Raw genomic sequence first — 21,370 nt, forward strand, 5'->3', positions numbered from 1 at the left:
GCTACTTTGTTTCTCTGCCAACAATTTGTATTGTCAGCTTTTAAATTTTAGCCATTCTCATGGATTTGTAGTGAGATTTCATTGAGGTTTCAATGTGCATTTCCTTAAGTTCTTTGTCAGATAAGCATATTGCAAATATTTTTTCCCAATCTGTGACTTATCTTTGAATGATCTTTAAATGTAAAATGAAGTTTTAACATTTTAATGATATTTAATTTATCACTTTTTTTTAACAGCACCTTTTGTTTCCTAAGAAAATCTTTACCTACCCCAGTGTCCTCAGGGTACTCTCCATTGTTTCTTTTTAGAAGCTTTATATTTAGCTTTTACATTAAGTCTGACCCATCGCAAACTAATTTTGTGTATAGTATTAGGAAAGAGTTGAGTTTCATTTCTTTCCCTTTATAGATATCCAGATTTTCCATTACTATTTATGGACAAGATGCTCCTTTTCTAATGGAATTACATTGGTACTTTTGTTGTAAATCAATTTACTGTATATATGTGGGTCTATTTCTGGACTCTATTCTGTTTCATTAATCAGCTTGTCTTTGTTTAGGCCATAAAACATTGTCTTAACACACTTAACACATGTAGGCTTATAGTTTTTATCATAAAACAGTGTTGTATTTTGTCAGATTTTTTTCCTGACATCTGTTAAAATGGTCATATGAATTTTCTCTTTGAATTTATTAATGTGGTGAATAACATTGCTGGTTTTCATTTGTTAAGCTAATCTTGTGTTCCTGGGATAAACTCCACTTGGTCATGATATATGATCCTTTTTATATACTTCTAGATTAATTTTACTAGTATATATTTAAGGATTGTTGTACCTATGTTGATGAGGTGTGTTCGTCTGTAATTTTTTTTTTTTTTTTTTTGGTAATGCCCTTGTAGGGTTTTGATGTCATAGTTATGCTGACATCATAAAACACTTTGGGAATTGTTTCCTCTTCCTCTATTCTCTAAAAGAGTTTGTCTAATATCAGTATTATTTCCTTCTTAAATGCTGGTAGAATTCTCCAGTGAAAACCATCTAGACCTGAAATTTTCTTTGTGGAGATGTTTTTTGGTTTTTTTTTTCCCCTCAAAATAAAGTTCATTGGAGAGAGGAATTTTTTAAAAAATCTGTTCCCTTTTCTTAAAATTTATTTTATTGAAGTATAGTTGATTTACAATGTTGTGTTAATTTCTACTGTACAGCAAAGTGATCCAGTTATACATATATATATTCTTTTTCATATCCTTCTCCATTATTTTTTTTTTAAGTTTTTATTGAATTTGTTACAATATTGCTTCTGTTTTATGTTTTGGCTTTTTGGCCACGAGGCATGTGGGATCTTAGCTCCCCAACCAGGGCTCAAACCCACACCCCCTGTATTGGAAGGCTAAGTCTTAACCACTGGACCACCAGGAAAGTCCCTGCATTATGGCTTATCACAGGATACTGAATATAGTTCCCTGTGCTATACAGTAGGACCTTGTTGTCTATCCATTCTATATATAATAGTTTACATCTGCTAATCTCAAACTCCCAATCCATCCCTCCCCCACCCCCTCTCCTTTGGAAACCACAAGTCTGTTCTCTATGTCTGTGAGTTTGTTTCTGTTTTGCAGATATGTTCATTTGTGTCGTATTTCAGATTCCACATATAAGTGATATCATATGGTATTTGTCTTTCTCTTTCTGACTTACTTCACTTAGTATGATAATCTCTAGGTCCATCCAGGTTGCTCCAAATGGCATTATTTCATTCTTTTTTATGGCTCAGTAGTATTCCATTGTATATATGTACCACATCTTCTTTATCCATTCCTTTGTCGATGGACATTTAGGATGTTTCCATGTCTTGGCTATTGTGAATAGTGCTGCTATGGACATAGGGGTGCATGTATCTTATTGAATTATGCTTTTGTCTGGATATGTGCCCAGGAGTGGGATTGCTGGATCATGTGGCAGCTCTATTTTTAGTTTTTTGAGGAAACTCCATTCTGTTTTCCATAGTGGCTTCACCAATTTACATTCCCACCAACAGTGTAGGAGGGTCCCCTTTTCTCTTTGTAGAGATGTTTTTAACTGAAATTTTGATTTCTTTAACAGATATATGGTTGTCTAGATTTTCTGTTTCTTCTTGTGTCATTTTGAAAAGTTGTATTTTAAAAAAATTGTCTATTTCATTTAATTTTTAAAATTATAGACATAATATTGTTCATAATAGCCCTTCATTATCTTCTTAATGTCTGTAGGATCTGTAGCTATGTCTGTCATTTTCAGAAGACTCTGGGTGTTAAAAAGTTAATCTCCCATCAGTTGTTTCATTTTCCTCACATTGGATTCCTTTCAAATCAGGAACAGATCATTTTCTTCGCTCTTTACGATATTTGTTATGCTGTTGCCGCAGGCTAAAAAAATTCCCCTCACCACAACCTTTATCTCTTCTCACCTGTCCATCTGCTGCTCAACCCTTAGGATTCAGAATTAATGTGAACCCCCTTCTGATATACACATCACAACATAGTCCATGAACATACACATCCAGATACATGTATATGTACCACACACATACACACATACTCACGTAGATAGCTATTTAATGACTTTCCTTTGCAGCACTTTACCCAAATTACTAATTCGTTATAATTATGATAAAATCTTTATATTGCTTCTTTCTCCTACTAGACTGTAACGTCCACCAAGGCTGGACTTGTATTATTCCTGTTGGAAGGTGAATACTCAGTACCCATCACAGTGCTTGGTACATAATAGATGCTTGAAACATCATGGTTGGGTGAATGAACTAATCTGTACTGAGGAGAAATAAATTGTTCCCTTTGAAAAGTCCATCTAATAATTTTAGTTTTGCTAGAAGGCAGTATGAAGGCTGGAAAAATAGGTAGAGGCCAGATTATGGGGAGCCTTGACTAACAACTTACAGAATCTAGATATTTCTCTGTTTATATTTTTCATATTTTCCCTCTGTCTGTCCCTGCTATATTTTTGTTTACACTCAGTGCCCTGGGGGATAGAGGGGCCTGGCCTTGGTAACAAGGGGAGATGCTGAGGACTACAAGACGGGAGTGTGGGGGGCGAGGGTCTTTAACAGGAGTGTCTGCTCCCGTCTCCCTCTGCGAGGCCCACAGTTCCTCCTCTGCCTCAGTCCTACACGTAGGATTAGCAGAGGATTTGCATATTTGGGTTATGTTGGTGGTAGGATGGGAGAAGTGGAGCCGTTGGTTTTTCTCTCTAGTTGGGCATCACATCCTGTAAAGGAGCCCTCCCTTTGAACCATCCATCATCAGACAGGATCACTAAAATAAAAGAAATGGCCCAGGGGGCCCCAAACTGCAGCCTCGCCCACACTGTATTCTGTATCCCCTGATTTAAGGAATTACGGCCTTTTCTCCTTCCATTCCCCTAAACCGTGTCCAAAGGAGCTTATGTGGTAATTTACAGAACGAAGCTGATGGATCAGCTCGTAGGACATCATGGGTCAGAGCGCTCCCCTCTCCCCTCCCGACTGCCCTTCTGACGCGCTTCATGCCTCTGATGCCCAGAGCCTGCTGGGGTTCTTGGAAGTCGGCGGGTGGGTGAGGGAGGAGAGAGTGTCGATTTGCTCCACCAGGACGTAGACGCTGGTGAGCCACACTGCGCTGGGCAGGAGGACCTCTCTGTAGCACAGGTCAGAGAAACGCAGGTCCTTCCAGAGCATCAGCCTGTGCAAGAAGTGAACTAAAGGGAACCTGGATCCCAGCCCAGCTCTCCGCCTCCGCCATGATCTCCAGTAAGATTCTGGTCTACCATCACCCACCCAGCCACCCATCCAGCAGCTCCAGCACAGAGGTCTATGGACCCACCAGGCGCCGCAAAAAGTCCCTGGGAGATTTGTTCCATAATGGCTTCCGGGTGAGGTCTGGGCCCAGCGCTGCTGAGAAGGAGGAACCACAGAGCTTCTGGCAGTCGGTGGTGTCTTGTTGCAGGGTTTGCGCCTCTTGGGGTAAGGATCCCCCCAAAAGCATCCCGTATTCCGAGAGGCTGCCTGGGAAAGAAGTGCCCTCTCTGCGGGCTAGTGGACAAGTGATGGGCTTCTCCCTTCCTCTGTGCTTGGCATACCCCCTGAGCGCAGATGAGCTGGGCCAGGCAGAAATCCTGTCCTTCCTTTTTAGATGGATATAACTGGTCTCTAGTGCTCCTGAATGTTTTTGAGCTATTAAAGAATATATTTCAGAAATGTTGGGGAAAGCTTGGTAAACGACGGGAACGGCTTCCTTTTCATTTATGAAGTGGTAATAATTTCCAGTGAGTCGGCATTTTTCAGGAGCGGTGTTTGAAGCTATTGACTCTTTTTTTTTTCAGGGACAACAATGCAGTTTTGGTTTGCTTTCTTCTGTCCTCATATTGGGCCGTGGCAATGTTTTCTTGCCTGTCTTGGATGGTACTTCATTATTCTCACCCAGCAGAGATCATAAGAGATATCCTCTGGACAGATTTTCTTGTCTCAACTGCTTTCCAATAGGGATTTGGTTTTATTCGGGCGTCCGTAATATATGGGAGTTTGAAATAAATGACTTAACATTGCATTTCTGTATCTAACAATCCCAGTCATAGGAAGAGATATCTTTTATTTCTAGAAAGGTTAGTGTTAAAAGTAGCTTCTTTAAAATGAAGTATAGTCCCTTTGACACCCAGCTTAAGATTCTGATATGGATAGGCCCAGCTTGAACTGTCTCTGTATTATACAACTATGCAGAGCAAAATTCCAATTAGCAAGCAAGTGATAGGTGAGTGCTAGTCAATCCTTTTCATTGGAACTGGCATGAAAGGCCTCCTTGGGCTGTAACATCTGCATGGACTTCGTTTGGAATCTAAATATTCATTCCCCCACGTCTGTGACCCTAGATCTGCTGACCAGATTGTTCTATTGCCTCTCCCTTCACTTCAAGAAAGAACTGCTTTGTGCTTTATAACATCCAGCATTGCCAAGGGCCGATATTAAGGCAGCTAGAGAGATGAGTGAAAATGATGAGATTATTAAGCTAAGAGAAGATAGACCATTTCCCGAGAAAGAGTTACGTGAGTGAAACCCCAGCTTTCACTTAGTATTCACTCTCCTTACTTTACCCTTGAAAGGGGTTCATTCATTCACTTTCAGTAGTGAGAGCTGACTATGTGCCCGTCATCACTGTTTGGGAGGATGATGGACACAGTGGTGAACAGGTGTATGAGGTGCCGCTGCAGTGGAGCTGACATCCTCCAGAGGAAGACCGGCAAATAAACAAGCAAATATGAACATTGTAGACTGTGATAAATACTCTAGAGAAGAACAGAGTAATGGGGGGCGGGTCCAGATTGGGTGGCTAGAAAAGACCTCTCTGAGGCAGTGTCAGTTGAGCCAGCCTTGCAATGATGTAGGGGAAGAACATTCCAGAAAGGAATGGAAGGGAAAGCCCTGAGCTGAGAATGAACTGGGAGATACTCCAGGAGCAGAGATGCAGTGTGGCAGGTGTGAGGATAGGGAGAGTAGAAGTGAAATGAATACGGACTAGATCATGGAAAGCCTTCAGAGCAAGGTAAGGAATCTGAACTTAAGCCATCTGAGGGCTTTTAGCTGGAAGCAGATTGATGTCTGCAAAAATCACGCTGGCTGCTTCTAGGAAATGGATGGTGGGGCATGGTGGGCTGAGGGAATAAAAGTGCAGGCCAGCTTGGGGGCTGCTGGCCAAATTAGAGGTAACAGTGGCTTGGACCATGGTTCTGGCACTGGAAAGGGAAAAGATGAGTTATTTTTTATATGTATTTAAGAGGTGAAATCAACAAGATTTATTTGTTTACTTTTTTAAAAATTTGGTTCCTTTCTGGCTCCCTTATTCAAATAGGAGACTGTCAAGCAGGAGCTTCACCCCTTTGCTTTCAGGATCTCGGACAGTGAGTGACTGGTACAGAGAGACACTCACTGCACATGTATGGCATGAATTCATGAATGAAAACATGAATGAATGGGTGAGAATCCCAGTTGGAATATCAACTGATGTTTAGCATCTATCAGATAGGAAGCAGGACGGGGGGGATAAGGTGGGGCACAGAACAGCCTGAGCAATTATCGAGGGAAAAGATTTGAAAAGGTCAGGCAAACAAGCACTATTTATCAAACACAAGTTCTAACTGGAGGAGCAAAAGCCCAGGGGCATTTGAGAGCAAGAAAGACAGTCCTCTCCCTCCAGCTAGGAAGAAGAGGCTCTGATTCTCTCTGTGTGGAGGGTGAGAGCACGTGGTCCAGGCAGTGATGTAGCTGGGGGATGGGAGGTGGGACCTGGGGATGGCAGCAGGGTGCAGGGACCACCCTGTAGAACCCTCCCTGGGGTTGTGTCTGTCCCTGTTTACCCTGATGACTCCTGTCATCGATTTGAGCTCTCGAGCTGCAAGGCCAGATGACTCTGACCTTGTCAGACACTACAAAAATAATTGCTCTTCAGGATTTACGTGGGGGTGGAGGGATTGGAAATGACAGAGGTTTATTTGAACCTTTCAGCTTTTTGGATTTAAAGATTAAGGAGTTAAAGGGAATGGAAAACAGCAAATTGGAAAACCCTGGCCGGCTTTCCACCCTGGGCTGGGATGCGTTTGCTTTTGTGTTTTCTTCGTCTTGTGCTCCAGTGGGACCTTGCTTGCAGGAATCTCCTGAGTCCTTTCTGTCTTGGGATAATGGGGACCCTGAATGGTGAGTGATTCATCATTTACCTGCATGTCCCTCAATCTCTCGTCAGTGTAGCTATTCTGCTTCCATCTGAGAAAGAGGTCCTAAATCCCTTAACTTTTGTGGTTGGCCAGCACTAAAATTACATGGCAGTAGTTCTCAGGATGGCCTAACCTGGTGGTTCAGGTCCCAGGTGCTGAGTGTGACCTTCTGAAGGGACAGCAATGGCCAGGGGTCCTCCCTGCCTAGAGCCGCTGGCCTCGGGTTCCTGAAACTTTGACAAGGACGCCAGGCTCGGAGTCAGAAGACCTGTCCTCAGTCCTGACTTGCCATTAACTTTATAACAGCAGCAACAAAACATTATGAATAAAAATAAGAATTTTTAATACGTATTACAGAAAAATTTAAAAACTCAAGAAAATTAATGAAATCCAGAAATCCTACCTCCATATCACAACCACTGTCATCATTTTATGTGTTTCCTAGTTTTTATTTTTCATATACCTATAGTTTTCATAGTTTTATCAGAGAGAACATGTACTTTATATTCCAGTTTTTAAAAATGCTTCCAGTTTGCTATTTTTTTATTATGGTAAAAAATATATAACATAAACTTTTCCATCTTAACCATGTTTTAGTGCACGGTTCAGTAGTGTTAAGTACAATATATTTGCATTGTTGTGAAACAGAACATTTTCATCTTGCAAATTTGAAACTTCATACGCATTAAACAACTACTCTTTCCCCCCCACTCCTCAGCCCTTGGTAACCACCATTCTACTCTCTATGTCCTACTTCTTTAACTTAACATTATATCATAAGCATTTTCTTTATTGTTATATTACTTTTTGACTATAATATCCCATAGATGGACTATATTTAAGAAGACCTATTTTTAGGTAGCAAGCTGCTTTCTGTTTTTCTTGTTTAATGAATAATTTTGCAAGGAACATCTTTGTTTCTGTAGCATCTTTCCATGTTTTGTTATATTATCTTAGGCTTCATTCCCAGAAATGTAGTTTGATTTGTAATGTGGAATTATTTTCTGAAAATGCTGTATCAATTTACAATTCCACCATCAAATTATAAGACTATCTCATTGTAAGGGCATCTCTAGTAGGTGAAATTCAAATACATTGCTAGTTAAGCAGAATAAACCAAAGTTACTATATTTTTAATTGACATATCTTTTATTTCAACCAAGTGTAATAATTTCTAATGTTGTTTACTAGTTATATTTCCTATTTCATGACAAGCCTCGTTATGACTTTTTGCCTATTTATGGACTAGTGATATAGTACATGTTCTTGACATCATGAAGACTTATTATATCATATTTGTTTTAATTATTTTTCTAATAGATTATGATCTTCATTACTTTTTTTTTTTTGACATGTAGAATTTTGATATTTTTATGGTGCTGATTTAAAAATTTTTATGATTCCTTTCACATCTGAGTCTAGAAATTCTTCCTTTCTTCAGAGGGCTAATAAGTATGTAATTATATTTTCTTTGGTTTTTTTATGGCTTATTATTTATATTTAATTTTAATTTTCATCTCAGTTTAATTTCAATTATGGTAGGAGGTGACAGTTTAAATTGATCTCATTGTAAACCAATTGTTCCATCATTATTACATAATGCTTGTCTCGCCTTGAGTTGTGATGACTTCTTTATCATATATTAAATTCTTCTCTATATAATATAATCTATTCTTATCATTTTTAAAAAAATTTATTTATTTTAATTTTTTTTTTCTGTCTGTGTTGGGTCTTCGTTGCTGCGCGCGGGCTTTCTCTAGTTGCGGAGAGCGGGGACTACTCTTCCTTGCAGTGCGCGGGCTTCTCACTGCGGTGGCTTCTCCTGTTGCGGAGCACAGGCTCTAGGCACACGGGCTTCAGTAGCTGTGGCACGAGGGCTCAGTAGTTGTGGCTTGTGGGCTCTAGAGCGCAGGCTCAGTAGTTGTGGCACACGGGCTTAGTTGCTCCGTGGCATGTGGGATCTTCCCGGACCAGGGATCGAACCCGTGTCCCCTGCATTGGCAGGCAGATTCTTAACCACTGCACCACCAGGGAAGTCCCTATTCTGCTTATCTTTTTGTGATTTTTCTTATTTTGTTGCTTTGTGGTAAATGTGGCCTATATGATTTCTGTACTTTGGAATTTGGTAAAATTTCTTTGTGGCCTAGTACATGGTCAGTTTCATGACTGTTCAAAGGTTGCTACTGAAGAATGTGTTGTTTATTTACTGGGTATAATATATGTATGTATCTACCTATCCATCCATTCAGATAGATATATACAAATACATCCCAAGGAACTAAATGTTATATGAACATTTCTTATTTGTGCTTATGTTTTGGCTAGTGTCTGAAAAGTGAACATTAGAGTCTCCCACTGTGATGTGGCTTTGTCAATTTTTGTTGTTTGATGCATTCTTGCCAGATTTTGTCATATATGTACTTCAAAGATATAGTCTTAGGTGTGTAAAGTTTTTTCACTGTTACATATTCTTGGTGGATTTCTCCTTTTATGAATATGAAGTATTACTCTTTCTTTTGTACATCTTCACAGTAGCTGCCACTTTATATGATATCATTATTGTTCTGTTTGCCTCTTTTTCTTTGGTCAGCACTTGTCTGGTCCATATTTCTAACTTTGCTTGTTTTCAGTGAATCTCTTACATGCCTCTGGAATGGATTACTGCTGTTTTTATATTATCTGAGTGTCTTTGTCAATTAATAGATAAATTTAACTCACTCAATTTTGTTGTGATACTAAAAAATAATTCTTTTTGCTGTTGCAATAGTATTTCATTAATCCTAATTAATATGCTTTTTTCTTTTCTTTTTTCACAATTCTTTTCCTTCAGTTGGATTGATCAAATTCTTTTGTTCTTTTTTCCTTCTGAGATTTGGAATTTATAATTCCAAATGTATTCTTAAGTTGTTGATACACATACTTAAAATTTTCTATTAATATGTATAATTAATAGTACTTTCTCCTGAAGCAAGACAAGAACTTTAGCACAACTTTCTGACCTTCACTGCCCCCTCTCCTCTATCTTGCATGTAGTATCATCTAGAGGTTTTACTTTTAAATCATTATTAATTATTATTTATTAGTTTTTGTAATATTCAGTCAACACATAAACTAATCAGTTACTTTTACTCTTTTCTTGCATTGCTTCTTGTATCTCACTTGCTTTTGGATTTATTTTTCTTTCAGCTGATTAAGTATATCTTTTTTAGCTCAAAATAATTTCTCCTGAAAATTGTGGCGATATCTTTCCTTTGTTTTCTTGAATCCAGTGCAGCCAGGAGAATTCTGACAATAATTTGATTCTCATTGCTTTGGGGAGTTTATATCTTTGCATTGGTGTTCTGAAATGTCACTGTAATATGCCTCAGCTTGGGTCCTTTAAAATTATCCTGCTGGACACTTAACAGACCTTTCCAATCTGAGGATGCAGGTCATCCCTTTGATCTGGGAAACTTTATTCTAATGTTTGAGAGTTTTCCTGCTTTCTTTTTTTCTTTTTTTTCGCCACGCCACGAGGCTTGTGGGATCTTAGTTCCTTGACCCGTGATTGAACCCAGGCTCCAACAGTGAGAGCCTGGAGTCCTAACCACTGGATCGCCAGGGAATTTCCAGTTTTCCTGCTTTCTATTGCCTGTATTTTTTCCTTCTGGAAACTCAATTACGTAAATGTTAAAAATTCTACACTTGTCTTCCATGTCTCTCAACTTCCCTTTTGTACTTTTCACCCCTTTTCCGCTTTGTATGAAGAGACCTCTGTTTGATAGTCTAGCCCTGTAGTTTGTATGTAGCTGTATCCATTCTTCTAATAGTTGGCTTTTTAAAGTTTTGATGTTTAAAATTTTAATTTCTAAAATATCTAGTTTATCTTTGCTGAGTTGACATATTTTCTTACAATTCTTTGTTTTTCAAACTTTTTCTAAAGTTGTTGCTTTGTTAATGTTGTATCATTAAGTGTAAATTTTGCTAGACTACGTGCCTTTCTTCAAAGAAAGCTTGACTTTCCTCAAATATTTGGTGATCCTTGATTTTTGCTCCTCTTTGGATTTGAGATTTTCTGTTAGCCTATATTAGAATGCTGTCTTTGCTTAATGCACCTTGTCTGAGGAGTGATGGGGTGGGTATGTGGCAGTGTATTTTGGTCCAGTAATTGGTCTTACAGCTTTCTTCTAAGAGTCACCAGTTCACGTGGGATATTGCTTTAACAACTACAGTGCCCACGCTTACTGCTTTATCCTGGCTGCTCCTATTTGGTACCCCAATCCATCAGTGAGTTAGTTGTCCCAGCCTCCCACTTCCCAGTGTTGGTCACCTCATTTCATCTTTTAAACAGTTGCTTTCTCCTTATCTATGATTTCCCCACTCCACCAGGCCCCACCAACCTGTCTTTGTGAAATTCCTTATCAAATGTATTGACCAAGAACATTTCTGATATTTTGTTTTTATTATGTTATATATATGTTTCTTACTATATATGTTATCAGGTTTCTCAGCTTTGCCAAGTTAATTTCCAACAGAATATCCACTTTTCATCTACCAGCGTTTTGTGGTTTTCTCTTACGTTCTGTAGTTTCTCTTCCCTTCTTCCTGCCCTTGTGGGATTTTGCTATTTTTCCCCCCTTTAATATTATTTTAGTGAAGTTTTGAGAGGAGGCAGAGAGAAATCATTCTGTTCAATCTGTTAGGGTTAACCAGAATGCTCTGGATTCTTATTTTAATTCATGGATGAATTATATATGTTGGTATTTTATGTAGAACTTTAGCATCACTAATCTTAGTGAGATTATTTTACTTTTGTGTTTTGAGAGGCAGTTTTTGGTACCAGGTTATGATTATTTTATAATAAGTTTAATAGCTTTGCCTCTTTTAGTGTATCATGGAATAGTTTAGAGTTTCATTAAAATGTAAATGTTTTAAAAATTTTAATAAATTACATGGGTGCAAACTCTCTGAGGGGAAGATATTAATAAAAATTTCAATTTATATCTCAATTATCATCCTGTAATGGTTTTCTTTTTTGTGTGTATGAACTTACAAAGTTTACATTTTTTGGAAAGTTGTCCCTCTCAGTGTGGATTTCAAATTTTATTAGCCTGAAATTGTGCATGACTTTATTTTCTATTTGTTTCTTTATTGGATAAGCATGTGTTTTGTTTGTTTTATTGTTGTTATTGTTTGCCCCCATAAAATGATTTGAAAATTTTTATCATTTTTAATTTTTATTAGTTCTCTGATTATTCAAGTATAAAAACTAAAGTAGAAATCATCTTTTCTTCTATGGTTGTTAAGACTACTTTTTTCCTAAGATCTTGAGCTGAATGCATTATTTTATAAGTAATCTATTATTATACTATGGGCTTTTTCTAATTTATAGTTAGCCAGTATGTTCTTTAAAAGTAAAGAGACAGGGTGCTTAATGGATACAGTACTGGTTTTAGATTACTCAGGGAAAACACAATTTACTAACTATTTGGGGAAAAAATAAAACTTGGTCCCTTTGGCACACTATTAACCAAAATAAATAAATACGTCAAGATGGATTTACAAATTAAAGGTTAAAAGAAGAAAAGATACCCTAAATGGGTGGTTCCCACACTTGGCTGCACATTAGAATAATCTGGGGAGTTATAAAAAATTTCTGCACCCAGGTTGTCACCCAGACCAATTAAATCAGAATATCGGAGGGTGGGAGATAGGCACCAGTGTTGTTCCAGAATTTCCAGGTGATTGCAATGGCAACAAAGTCTGGGAACCACTGCCCTGCAGTTTTGTTTTCTCAGTTTGGCCTCTGACCAGAAGCATCGGTGACATCGTAGAGTTGGTTAGAAATGCAGAGCATCAAGCCCCATCTCAGACCCATGGAATAGGGTCTGAATGTTAACAAACCCCAGATGATTCATGTGCACATGGAATTTGAATAGCTGGTCTCTAAAGCAGGCTTAGCAAACTAGGCTCCATGGCCTATTTATTTGAATAAAATTTTACTGGAATACAGTCACGTGCATTCATTTACATGTCATTTACAGCAGAGTGGGTAGTTGTGATAGAACCTAAAACATTTACTGTCTGCTCATTTGTAGAAAAAGTTTTCAGTGCTTCTCAGCCGTGACGGCTCGTTAGGATTATCGCAGAACTTTAAAATTCCCTCTGCCTGGCTGTACCTCAGACCCATTAAGTCAGAATTGGGGAAGAGGGAGTGAGACCCAGGTATCAGTAATTCTTAAAGCTTCCCAGGTGATTTAAGTGTGCAGCCGAGGTTCAGAACTCACACCCTAAAGGTACAAAGAGAAAATGTACATGCATTTAAAAAAATCTGTTTTTTACGATGGAGGTGGCCATTTTTTAATATTAAAGCAAAGAAACAATGATGGAAGTCTGATATATTTGACCATATAACAAACTTTGGAATTCAGGAAAAAAAAATAAACACCTTAAGCAAAATTTAAGACTTAGGAAAGAAAAAAAAACTTTGAGCAAAATTAGAAGAAGAATGATGAACCGTGGGATAAAATATATAACATACAATATTCTCATTATGAAAGAGCTCAAATATAATAAAAGAATAAGATAAACCCACAGGTAATCTGGCAGAGACTATTATAAAGCACTTTAAAGAAGAAAATAAAATGACTAATAATTATGTGAAAACACAGTTAACTTCATTTGTTAACCTAGAAAAGCAGAATAAAACAGGGATGGGCTCTATTTGGGGTTGAGGGCTATCAAATTGGGACTCCTACTTTTCCTCCCTCCCTCCCTCTTCACTCCCTCCCTTCCTTTCCCTTCCTTCTTCCCGTCTTAATCAGAATACTCAGTCTGATGGGGGTGTAGGCAAAGGGCATTTCCCTACTGACGGAAATGCGAATTGTTAGGAGAGTTTGGCAAGATGATCACAAGTGCCGGAAGCGCTTACTTGAGTGCTGATGTTTGGAATTGGAACTGACTGACCAAAGGCTGTGCCAGGGCAGTGGTTACAAGCTTGGGTTTTGTGGCGTTACATAAATTTGGGTTGAAATTTGTGCTGTGCTGCTTACAAACTGTGTGCTGGACACATTCTCTAGTCTGTTTATCCTTAGCTATTTTCTTCGGTTGTATGGATTAAATAAGATAGAGCTAAAGGATTAGGCATGTAGAAATAATTAAAAATAGCAGATGATCAATCATAATAGATTTACATCATTGTCAACATCATCATTTTACCAATAATTTAAAGTAACAATAACACTATTTACCGTGTGTATGTGTGTGTGTGTGTGTATCTTTATGGGCTTTCTATTCCGTCTTGTTGACTTTTCTGTGTAGTTGTGAACAATAATATGCTGTTTCAATTCCATAGCTTCATATGGTAAAATTTACTGTTTGTCAAGTACTTGCAATGTGCCTGCCACGCTTTAGCTGAATACTTAGTCTTCTGGCACACAATCTCCAGGGCAGGTTTTAATACCCATCTCTGGGAGAGAAGAAGGGCACTAGGATGGGGTGGAGGGCTCAGCTGTGCTGCACCTGTACCAGAGGCCTTGTCCATCCCACAGACAGCTCTGCAGCTGGATGGCCCTTCAGCATTGTCCCAAATCCAGGCAAGGCAGCAGACCTTTGTCCCCATATCTACCAGCCATGCAGGCCACCCCTGGTAAGGGGTGTGACCGTGGGCAAGGCTGCTCTTCAGGAGCCAGTGATGAATAAAGATCCTGGGAAAAGGGATCTGGGCTGTGCTCCACAGCACCCCCTATAGCTCATGCATGTTATTTATTTAATATAGTCTCGTGACCACCTAGAGGGGTGGGATAGGGAGGATGGGAGGGAGACGCAAGAGGGAGCAGATACGGGGTTATATATATATGTGTATAGCTGATTCACTTTGTTACACAGCAGAAACTAACACACCATTGTAAAGCAATTATACTCCAGTAAAGATGCTAAGAAAAAAGAAATAGTTCAACACACACACACACACACACACACACACACACACACACACACAATATAGTCTCGCATGTGATTCACTAGTATTTTATGTAGGATTCTTGTGGTTAGTCAATAGTCATTAGTGTGATGAGCTTGCCATTTTTTTCTTTTTAAACCTATATCCAGGTAATACCACTTTTCTAACCAATACAAAGTACAGAAAGAGAGAGAAGAGTCCATTTTTATTACTTGACTATATAATAGAGAGTATTGATATGTAGAGAAGTTTACCGTTTTTTGATAGTTTAAAGGAAACTTGCTCATGAAACTATCTAGACTTTTGGAGAGCATAATTAATATGTTATTTTCTTCTTCACAACTCTGTTATAGCCATTTTCTATTTCCTAAAAAATAATTTTATTTCAGATATTTTAAATTATATAGAATAAATAATAAGAATATAGTGTTATAAAGCAAAGGAGATGAGTAATTTGTCACTTTGGCATTGCCCATCCCACTGCTTCCTTCTCTTGGCCTCTTTATGGAATCTGAGGTTGCTGTCTATCCTCTTTCAGGACCTCTCTGAGTATAGCAGCGTGACCATTGGTCAAGGCTCTTTCCTGGTTAGGCTTCTTCATATTTCCTAAGAGTGTCAGCCCAGGCCTCTGTCAGGTGAACTTTCAGAGGTCATGGCTTTTCCCTTTAGTAAACAATGTGTAGCCTCAGAGTTCCAAATGCAGAGCCTCTAACCTTTAGCTCTCTGCCATCTAATTCTCAGAAGTCTGATTCATTCAGTTCAATTCAAGCAAGTAGTTACTGAGTATACACCTTACGCAAGGCACTATTTTAGGTACATGGGATACAGCCATGAACACAACAGACATCAATCCCTCCCCTCCAAGAGCTGGTGCTATGGATAAGGAGACAGAAAGTAAACTACATAAATAAGTAAGATGCTGGTGCTTCATGCTGGGGAGAAAAGTAAAGCAGGCAAGCGGAATAAAGAGTTTTGGGGAGTGGGTGGGGCTGAGGGGGGAGTTGCACTTTTAGACAGAGTAGCCAGGGAAGATCTCCCTGAGAAAGTTATGTTGATTAAACACCTGAAGGAGGTGAGCGAGGGCACCATGTGGCCATTTGGGAAGGAGCATTCCAGGCAGAGAGAAGAGCATGTGCAAAGGCCCTGAGGCAGGAGCATCCGTACACAGTCAAGGATCACTGAGGAAGACGGCCAGATCAGAGACAAAGTAGTATGAGTGGGGGGAAGAGGCCAGCAGGTCCAAAAAGAATGAGGGCTGGCCTTGCTTTAGGTTCTTGAAGGACTTTGACTTCTACTTTGTGTGGAATGTGGGCATTGGAGGATTTTGAGCAGAGGAACGGCTTGATCCATTTTACCTGGTAACACGCTCACTCTGGCTGCTGTGCTGAGAATAGACCACAAGTGGCGCAGGGGAGAAAGCAGTTGGGGAGCTGCTGTGAGCTGTGGCCTGAAGGATAGACACTTCAGACCAGGCATTTCTCCAAAGTGTCTGGCTTGATCTGAGGAGAACATGTAGACTGATTTTTTTTAGCCCTGTGTAGAACTTTGTTTCTCATTTGCATTAGTGAAACCCAGTGCCGTGACAATGACCAGCACAAAGCAGTCAAATAAACAAAGCCCACCATTGTTCAGCCCGTGAGAATGTCGCTCCTGCATCACCCCAGGCCCCTTTGGCAGGGAGACATTTCTCTTGAGTCCCTCTCCTGGGATAACCTCTTCTCCTAAGAACCAGCTTATTTTCCTCCTTTCTTAATCTTAGAGTGCCTCCCCTGCTTGCTTTCCTTGGGAAAGAGCTCAGACCTAGGTCTACAGTTTACCTCTAGCGAGAGGACAGGACCTTGTGACTGCGGCATTCTTTTTTTTTTTTCTACCTTTATTTTCATATACCTCAATTTAAAAGAAAAGCTTTTATTCTATCTTATTTTTGTGAGTCACTTTAAAATATGACAAACGACAAACCAATAATACAGGATGCAAAAGGCATTTCTTCACGATAAAAAGAAGGAAATCCCATTCAAAGCGTGGGCCATTTGTATTCAATTTTTGTTTCCATAAATGAAAGTACACACACACACTCTCTGTCTCTCTCACACACACACACACACATACACACACACACAGTTTTTCAGGATGAAACTACTAGCGGCTAATATGTTACTAAAGCATCCTTATATCCCTGACTGGTTTCAGTACTAACTGCCAGTGTTTTTCTACCTCGAGCTTCTAAATGTGTTATTTTACCTCCCAGCAATATGTGCCAGTGATGCTGCAGTCAGATCAGCCATCCAGGTTGGGCTGGATGCTTCGGACCAACAGGAGAGTTTATTAACCATTCACTTTCCAGCCTGCACCACCCCCCATTCTGATTTAGTCAGACTTATTGAACTTCTTTGCAAATGTTTTGTTCAAACAATATATTTTCTGAGAACTTGGATATTTGAAAGTATTTTTTGTTGCCCTTACACTGTTGAACAACTACTTGACAGGGTATAAAAATCTTGGGTCAGACTCTCCTTGTTTTAAAATTCTGCACGTTACCCAGTCGTTGCTTAACACTTACTGTTACGTAATGAGATCTTAGTTGCCTTAATGGTAACCCTCTCCCCACCCTGACACTTTTTGATTTTTACTTCTTCATTTATTTTAATACTTGAAATTTGAAGGGAAGAACAATAAGAGACTTCTTGGCGTCAGTCTCTCAGAGCTGATCGTTCATTTTGCCTTTTTTTTTTTTTTTTTTTTTAAAAACATCTTTATTGAAGTATAATTGCCTTACAATGGTGTGTTAGCTTCTGCTTTATAACAAAGTGAATCAGTTATACACATACAATATGTTCCCATATCTCTTCCCTCTTGCATCTCCCTCCCTCCCACCCTCCCCATCCCACCCCTCTAGGTGGTCACAAAGCACCGAGCTGATCTCCCTGTGCTATATGGCTGCTTCCCACTAGCTATCTATTTTACATTTGGTAGTGTATATATGTCCATGACACTCTCTTACCCTGTCACATCTCACCCCACCCCCTCCCCATATCCTCAAGTCCATTCTCTAGTAGGTCTGTGTCTTTATTCCCGTCTTGCCACTAGGTTCTTCATGGCCTTTTTTTTTTTTTTTTTTTTCCTTAGATTCCATATATATGTGTTAGCATACTGTATTTGTTTTTCTAATCTCGAGTCATTCTTTTCATATCCAGAAAGTTCAATCCTGTGATGTCCTGGCCGCTACTTATGATCTACGTGTTGTTTGCACTTCCCTTTGGAACACATTTTATTCATAGATTGGATCTCTGTGATCTCTACTCCATTTCTGTTTTCTTAAGTTTCATCTTTTCTCTGCCTTGTGAGATGACCTCTCCATTCTGTCCTCTGCATCCCGTTGTTAGCGGTGTGAGGTCAACCTTTCATCAGCTCGGTTAGGACTGGGTTTTTGGCTCCTGAGACTTTTATATCATCCACATCCCTTCTCATCTCTGCACTTTCTTGTTGAATAAAAGTAATATGAATATCATTCAGAACAGAAGGCGGGTGTTTTTTGAAAAATCTTCTGTCCGTGAAGGTAAATCCTTTTAGATGAGAAATTTTCCTTTTGAGCCATATCCTTTTGTCCCTCTTGAGCAGTGGGGTTTTTCCTTCTGTGGGCTTTAAGTTAGCTTTTCCTTGTCACCTTATGCTTGAACAAGGAGTAATCTAACTGAGCTCAATATGGAGCTGTTCAGGGGAAAACTTCCAGTCTGTCTCCTTTCCTTGATTCACCCTGGGGTCTCGAGAGAATCACCACCGCTTCTTCCCACCACTCTGCACGCCTCCCCACTTTACTGCCTCACATACTGGGCCAAATAAACTCTCACCCATGGACATCGAGCTGCCCGTCCACAACTTAGCCCACTCTGTGCTCAGCTCCACACATGGCACATGAGGAAGCTTAATAAAATGCTTTGAATCCCCTTGGGAGTGGGTGTGATATTGAAAGTGTCTCAAAGCTGTAATAAAGTATTTTGTAAACAGTTCTCTTGCACAACTGCCAAGATTCAAAGCCCCATGAGTCATTCAGATTGTTTTTGACTCACAAATTTGATCTCAACAGAAATACATTTTACCCATGGCTATTAAAACACAACAATAATTTGTATTTTCTTGAACCCTCAATTGTGTCTTCCTTCCCCATTTCCCTCTCTCTCCTGCTACATAGAAACACTGGCTCTTCTTCTCCATTCAAGAGAGGTTGCTGATTTAGAATGGAGAAGCATGTATCTTGACACTCAGTAAAAGTAGAATTATATAAGTTTTGAATCCTGAAGTATATGGGGTGTGATATCTTAATGATTTGATTTTTTTTTTTTGATTGGAAGAAAAATATAGAACCTTGTAGGAAACAGATAACACAGTGGGCTATACTCTTCATTTTATCAGAACTGCAGGTAAAGATTGAAAAAAAAAAAAAAAAGAAAATCCACCGAAGAGGTGAGGTTATCTGATTTGTTCCTAATCTGCTCTTAGCACAAGGGTTACCCTGAGCTATTCCCAGTATTTTTCAGAGACAGAATCCTCTCAGACAACCATGTAACTTAGAAATAGTGCTTTAAATCAGAGATGGACACATGAGAAAGCTCCGTAAACTGGGCTCTGCCCACCAGAATATCCTCTGCAGCAGCTCCATACAGGGCCCCTTTCATGAAAAAGTCAGGTTACCAGCTGAGATTAAACGAGCCAAGGATCAGGATGAAGAACTACATCCAAGGTACGGGATGGTTCATTCTTCTGCAGGAATTTCATATCCCATTAACCTTGGCAGCTGTAAATCCAACGGCAGTCTGTGGACATTAAAACCACACCTTGAAAATAATGCATCTCTATTTCATTTCTCTTTCCAGGTTTGAGATTTTTAAGAGCTCTCAGGCTGATCCAGTTTTCAGAAATTTTGCAGTTTCTGAATATCCTGAAAACAAGGTAAGATGTTCTTTCTCATATTTTTTTTCTCGTTCTGGTCCCCAGTGCCACGTTGTAAATATCAGGTGTGTGTACTTTCATCACGATAAAGTTAGAGTTCTTTTATGCACAGAGGGAGTGATCTAACACAGAAACCCAGGGAAGGCCTCGAGGTAGGGTCTTCTGCAGGGCGGGGACTCTATGGTAAAGAGAAAGAAACAGCTGTGTATGGGGGGAAGTAGAGACAGTTTTGGGGGGACCTTGTGGGGTTGCTTGGACACCGGCTGCAGCTCCATGGAGAGAGGTGCACAGTGGGTGAGGGATAGGTCTGCTCATTGATTGGGAAGTCCTTGCTCCCAGGTTTTAAATCACCCCTTTATTACATCACTAAATAAGAAATTGAACCTGGCCATAAAAGCAATGGAAGCAGTGCTCTTTGAGAGGCAATCACAGACCTCATACGGCAAACAGAAAATCATTTCATTTCAAAGTACATTCTAGATGTTCACTTTATAGCCCGTGTAGCCCCTGGGGCTTGCTCTGTGAATTGCCTTCTGGGGAATATCTAAAAACCTCCCGCCGAATGCACCATGACTACTTCTGTTAACTGTATTATGATCTGGAAAACACTACTGGACCAGGAGAAAAAAATCCCCCAGAGACCCCTTTCCTGAGGACCTGCAGGTTCTCAGGGCTGGCCGGAAACCAGGGCTGCCTTGATGAATAAACTAATAAAAGAGGTTGGACGTCCTTTAATGGAGAATAAGTACAGGTCATAAATTTCTCTCATAGGAAATTACACTTTGAGAAGCTCACTGCTAATGTTCCACTTCCTCTTTGGTTGGCCTTAACGTGTTTGATAAATGATGAAAAACAGGACATGTCTATGTTTGTGATTTGTAATTAATACACCTGCATTTTGGGGGAGCTTGGATTCAGCATTGTTTTCTCAGTAACTGAGGCTGGGACTCAGCTTCCTGAATATGTCACATCCAACAAATGTGACAGGCTTTCCTCTTTGGGTCTTAGTGTGTTTTGTTTTATTTTAGTTTGTTTTGATTTCAAATTGGTTTCCCCTCGCTAACTATTCATCTGCGTGAATGGGGGAATAAATTCACTTCCTATTAGTCAAGTTAAAAAGAAAATGAGCGTCGAATGCCATGGAAATCTTCTACAGTGTGTCCCAACACCCTTTACTTTCATTATCCTGGGGTCAGAATTTGTTGGTGCTCCATCTAATAGTGTGTACTATTATTAATATGGAATGAATATTGTTATTCTTCGTATTTCTTCTGAGTGACAGTAACCTTCATTTCTACCTTTTTATGACTTTTCTATGCGAGAGACTCATATTCCTCTTGAAATTAAAATGGTCAACAAAGCTAGTAATCCTCAAGTTTTGCCTCTATCATATTTGCTCCACTACACTGTATTTTTACAGGTAGACTTGGTGAGGACCCAGTGGCCATCACAGGAGCTGTATTTAAGAGATACTTGTGGGGACGGTGTTACATGGCGTCATCCACACTGTCTAACATGGTATAGTGCCTCTCTCTCCCTGTTTCGAGTTTACTTGTTTAGGGGGCTTTTAATCCTCTGACGCCAGCATCTTAAGAAGGTGCCATTACTCTGAGGAATAACATGGAGAGAACTGTATTCTCACCTTCCTCGTACTCCATGTGGATCCTTCCTGGACTTGGGAGAACGATAAGCCATCTGAGTAAACTATCTCTTCCTAGGCTTTTGCCAAGAGACCCGCCAACTTCCCA

At 39.5% G+C, this 21,370-nt stretch overlaps 1 protein-coding gene across 13 annotated transcripts in view; it reads left to right on the forward strand.

Moving 5' to 3' along the window:
- The window catches only part of KCNMA1 (potassium calcium-activated channel subfamily M alpha 1), a 751,400-nt gene that overhangs the window by 486,582 nt on the left and 243,448 nt on the right, over positions 1-21,370 (forward strand). For all 13 annotated transcript variants that reach the window (XR_014253611.1, XM_082425674.1, XM_082425676.1 and 10 more), the window contains exon 6: positions 19,547-19,622. Coding sequence is in view for 12 of the 13 variants with exons in the window: in XM_082425674.1 (XP_082281800.1) it covers positions 19,547-19,622 (76 nt within the window). In the remaining variant the exon portion in view is untranslated. The remainder of the gene's footprint in view (positions 1-19,546; positions 19,623-21,370) is intronic.

The sequence above is a fragment of the Balaenoptera physalus genome (genome assembly GCF_965194825.1).
Source record: "Balaenoptera physalus genome assembly, chromosome: 14".
In the NCBI taxonomy this organism is placed as follows: domain Eukaryota; kingdom Metazoa; phylum Chordata; class Mammalia; order Artiodactyla; family Balaenopteridae; genus Balaenoptera; species Balaenoptera physalus.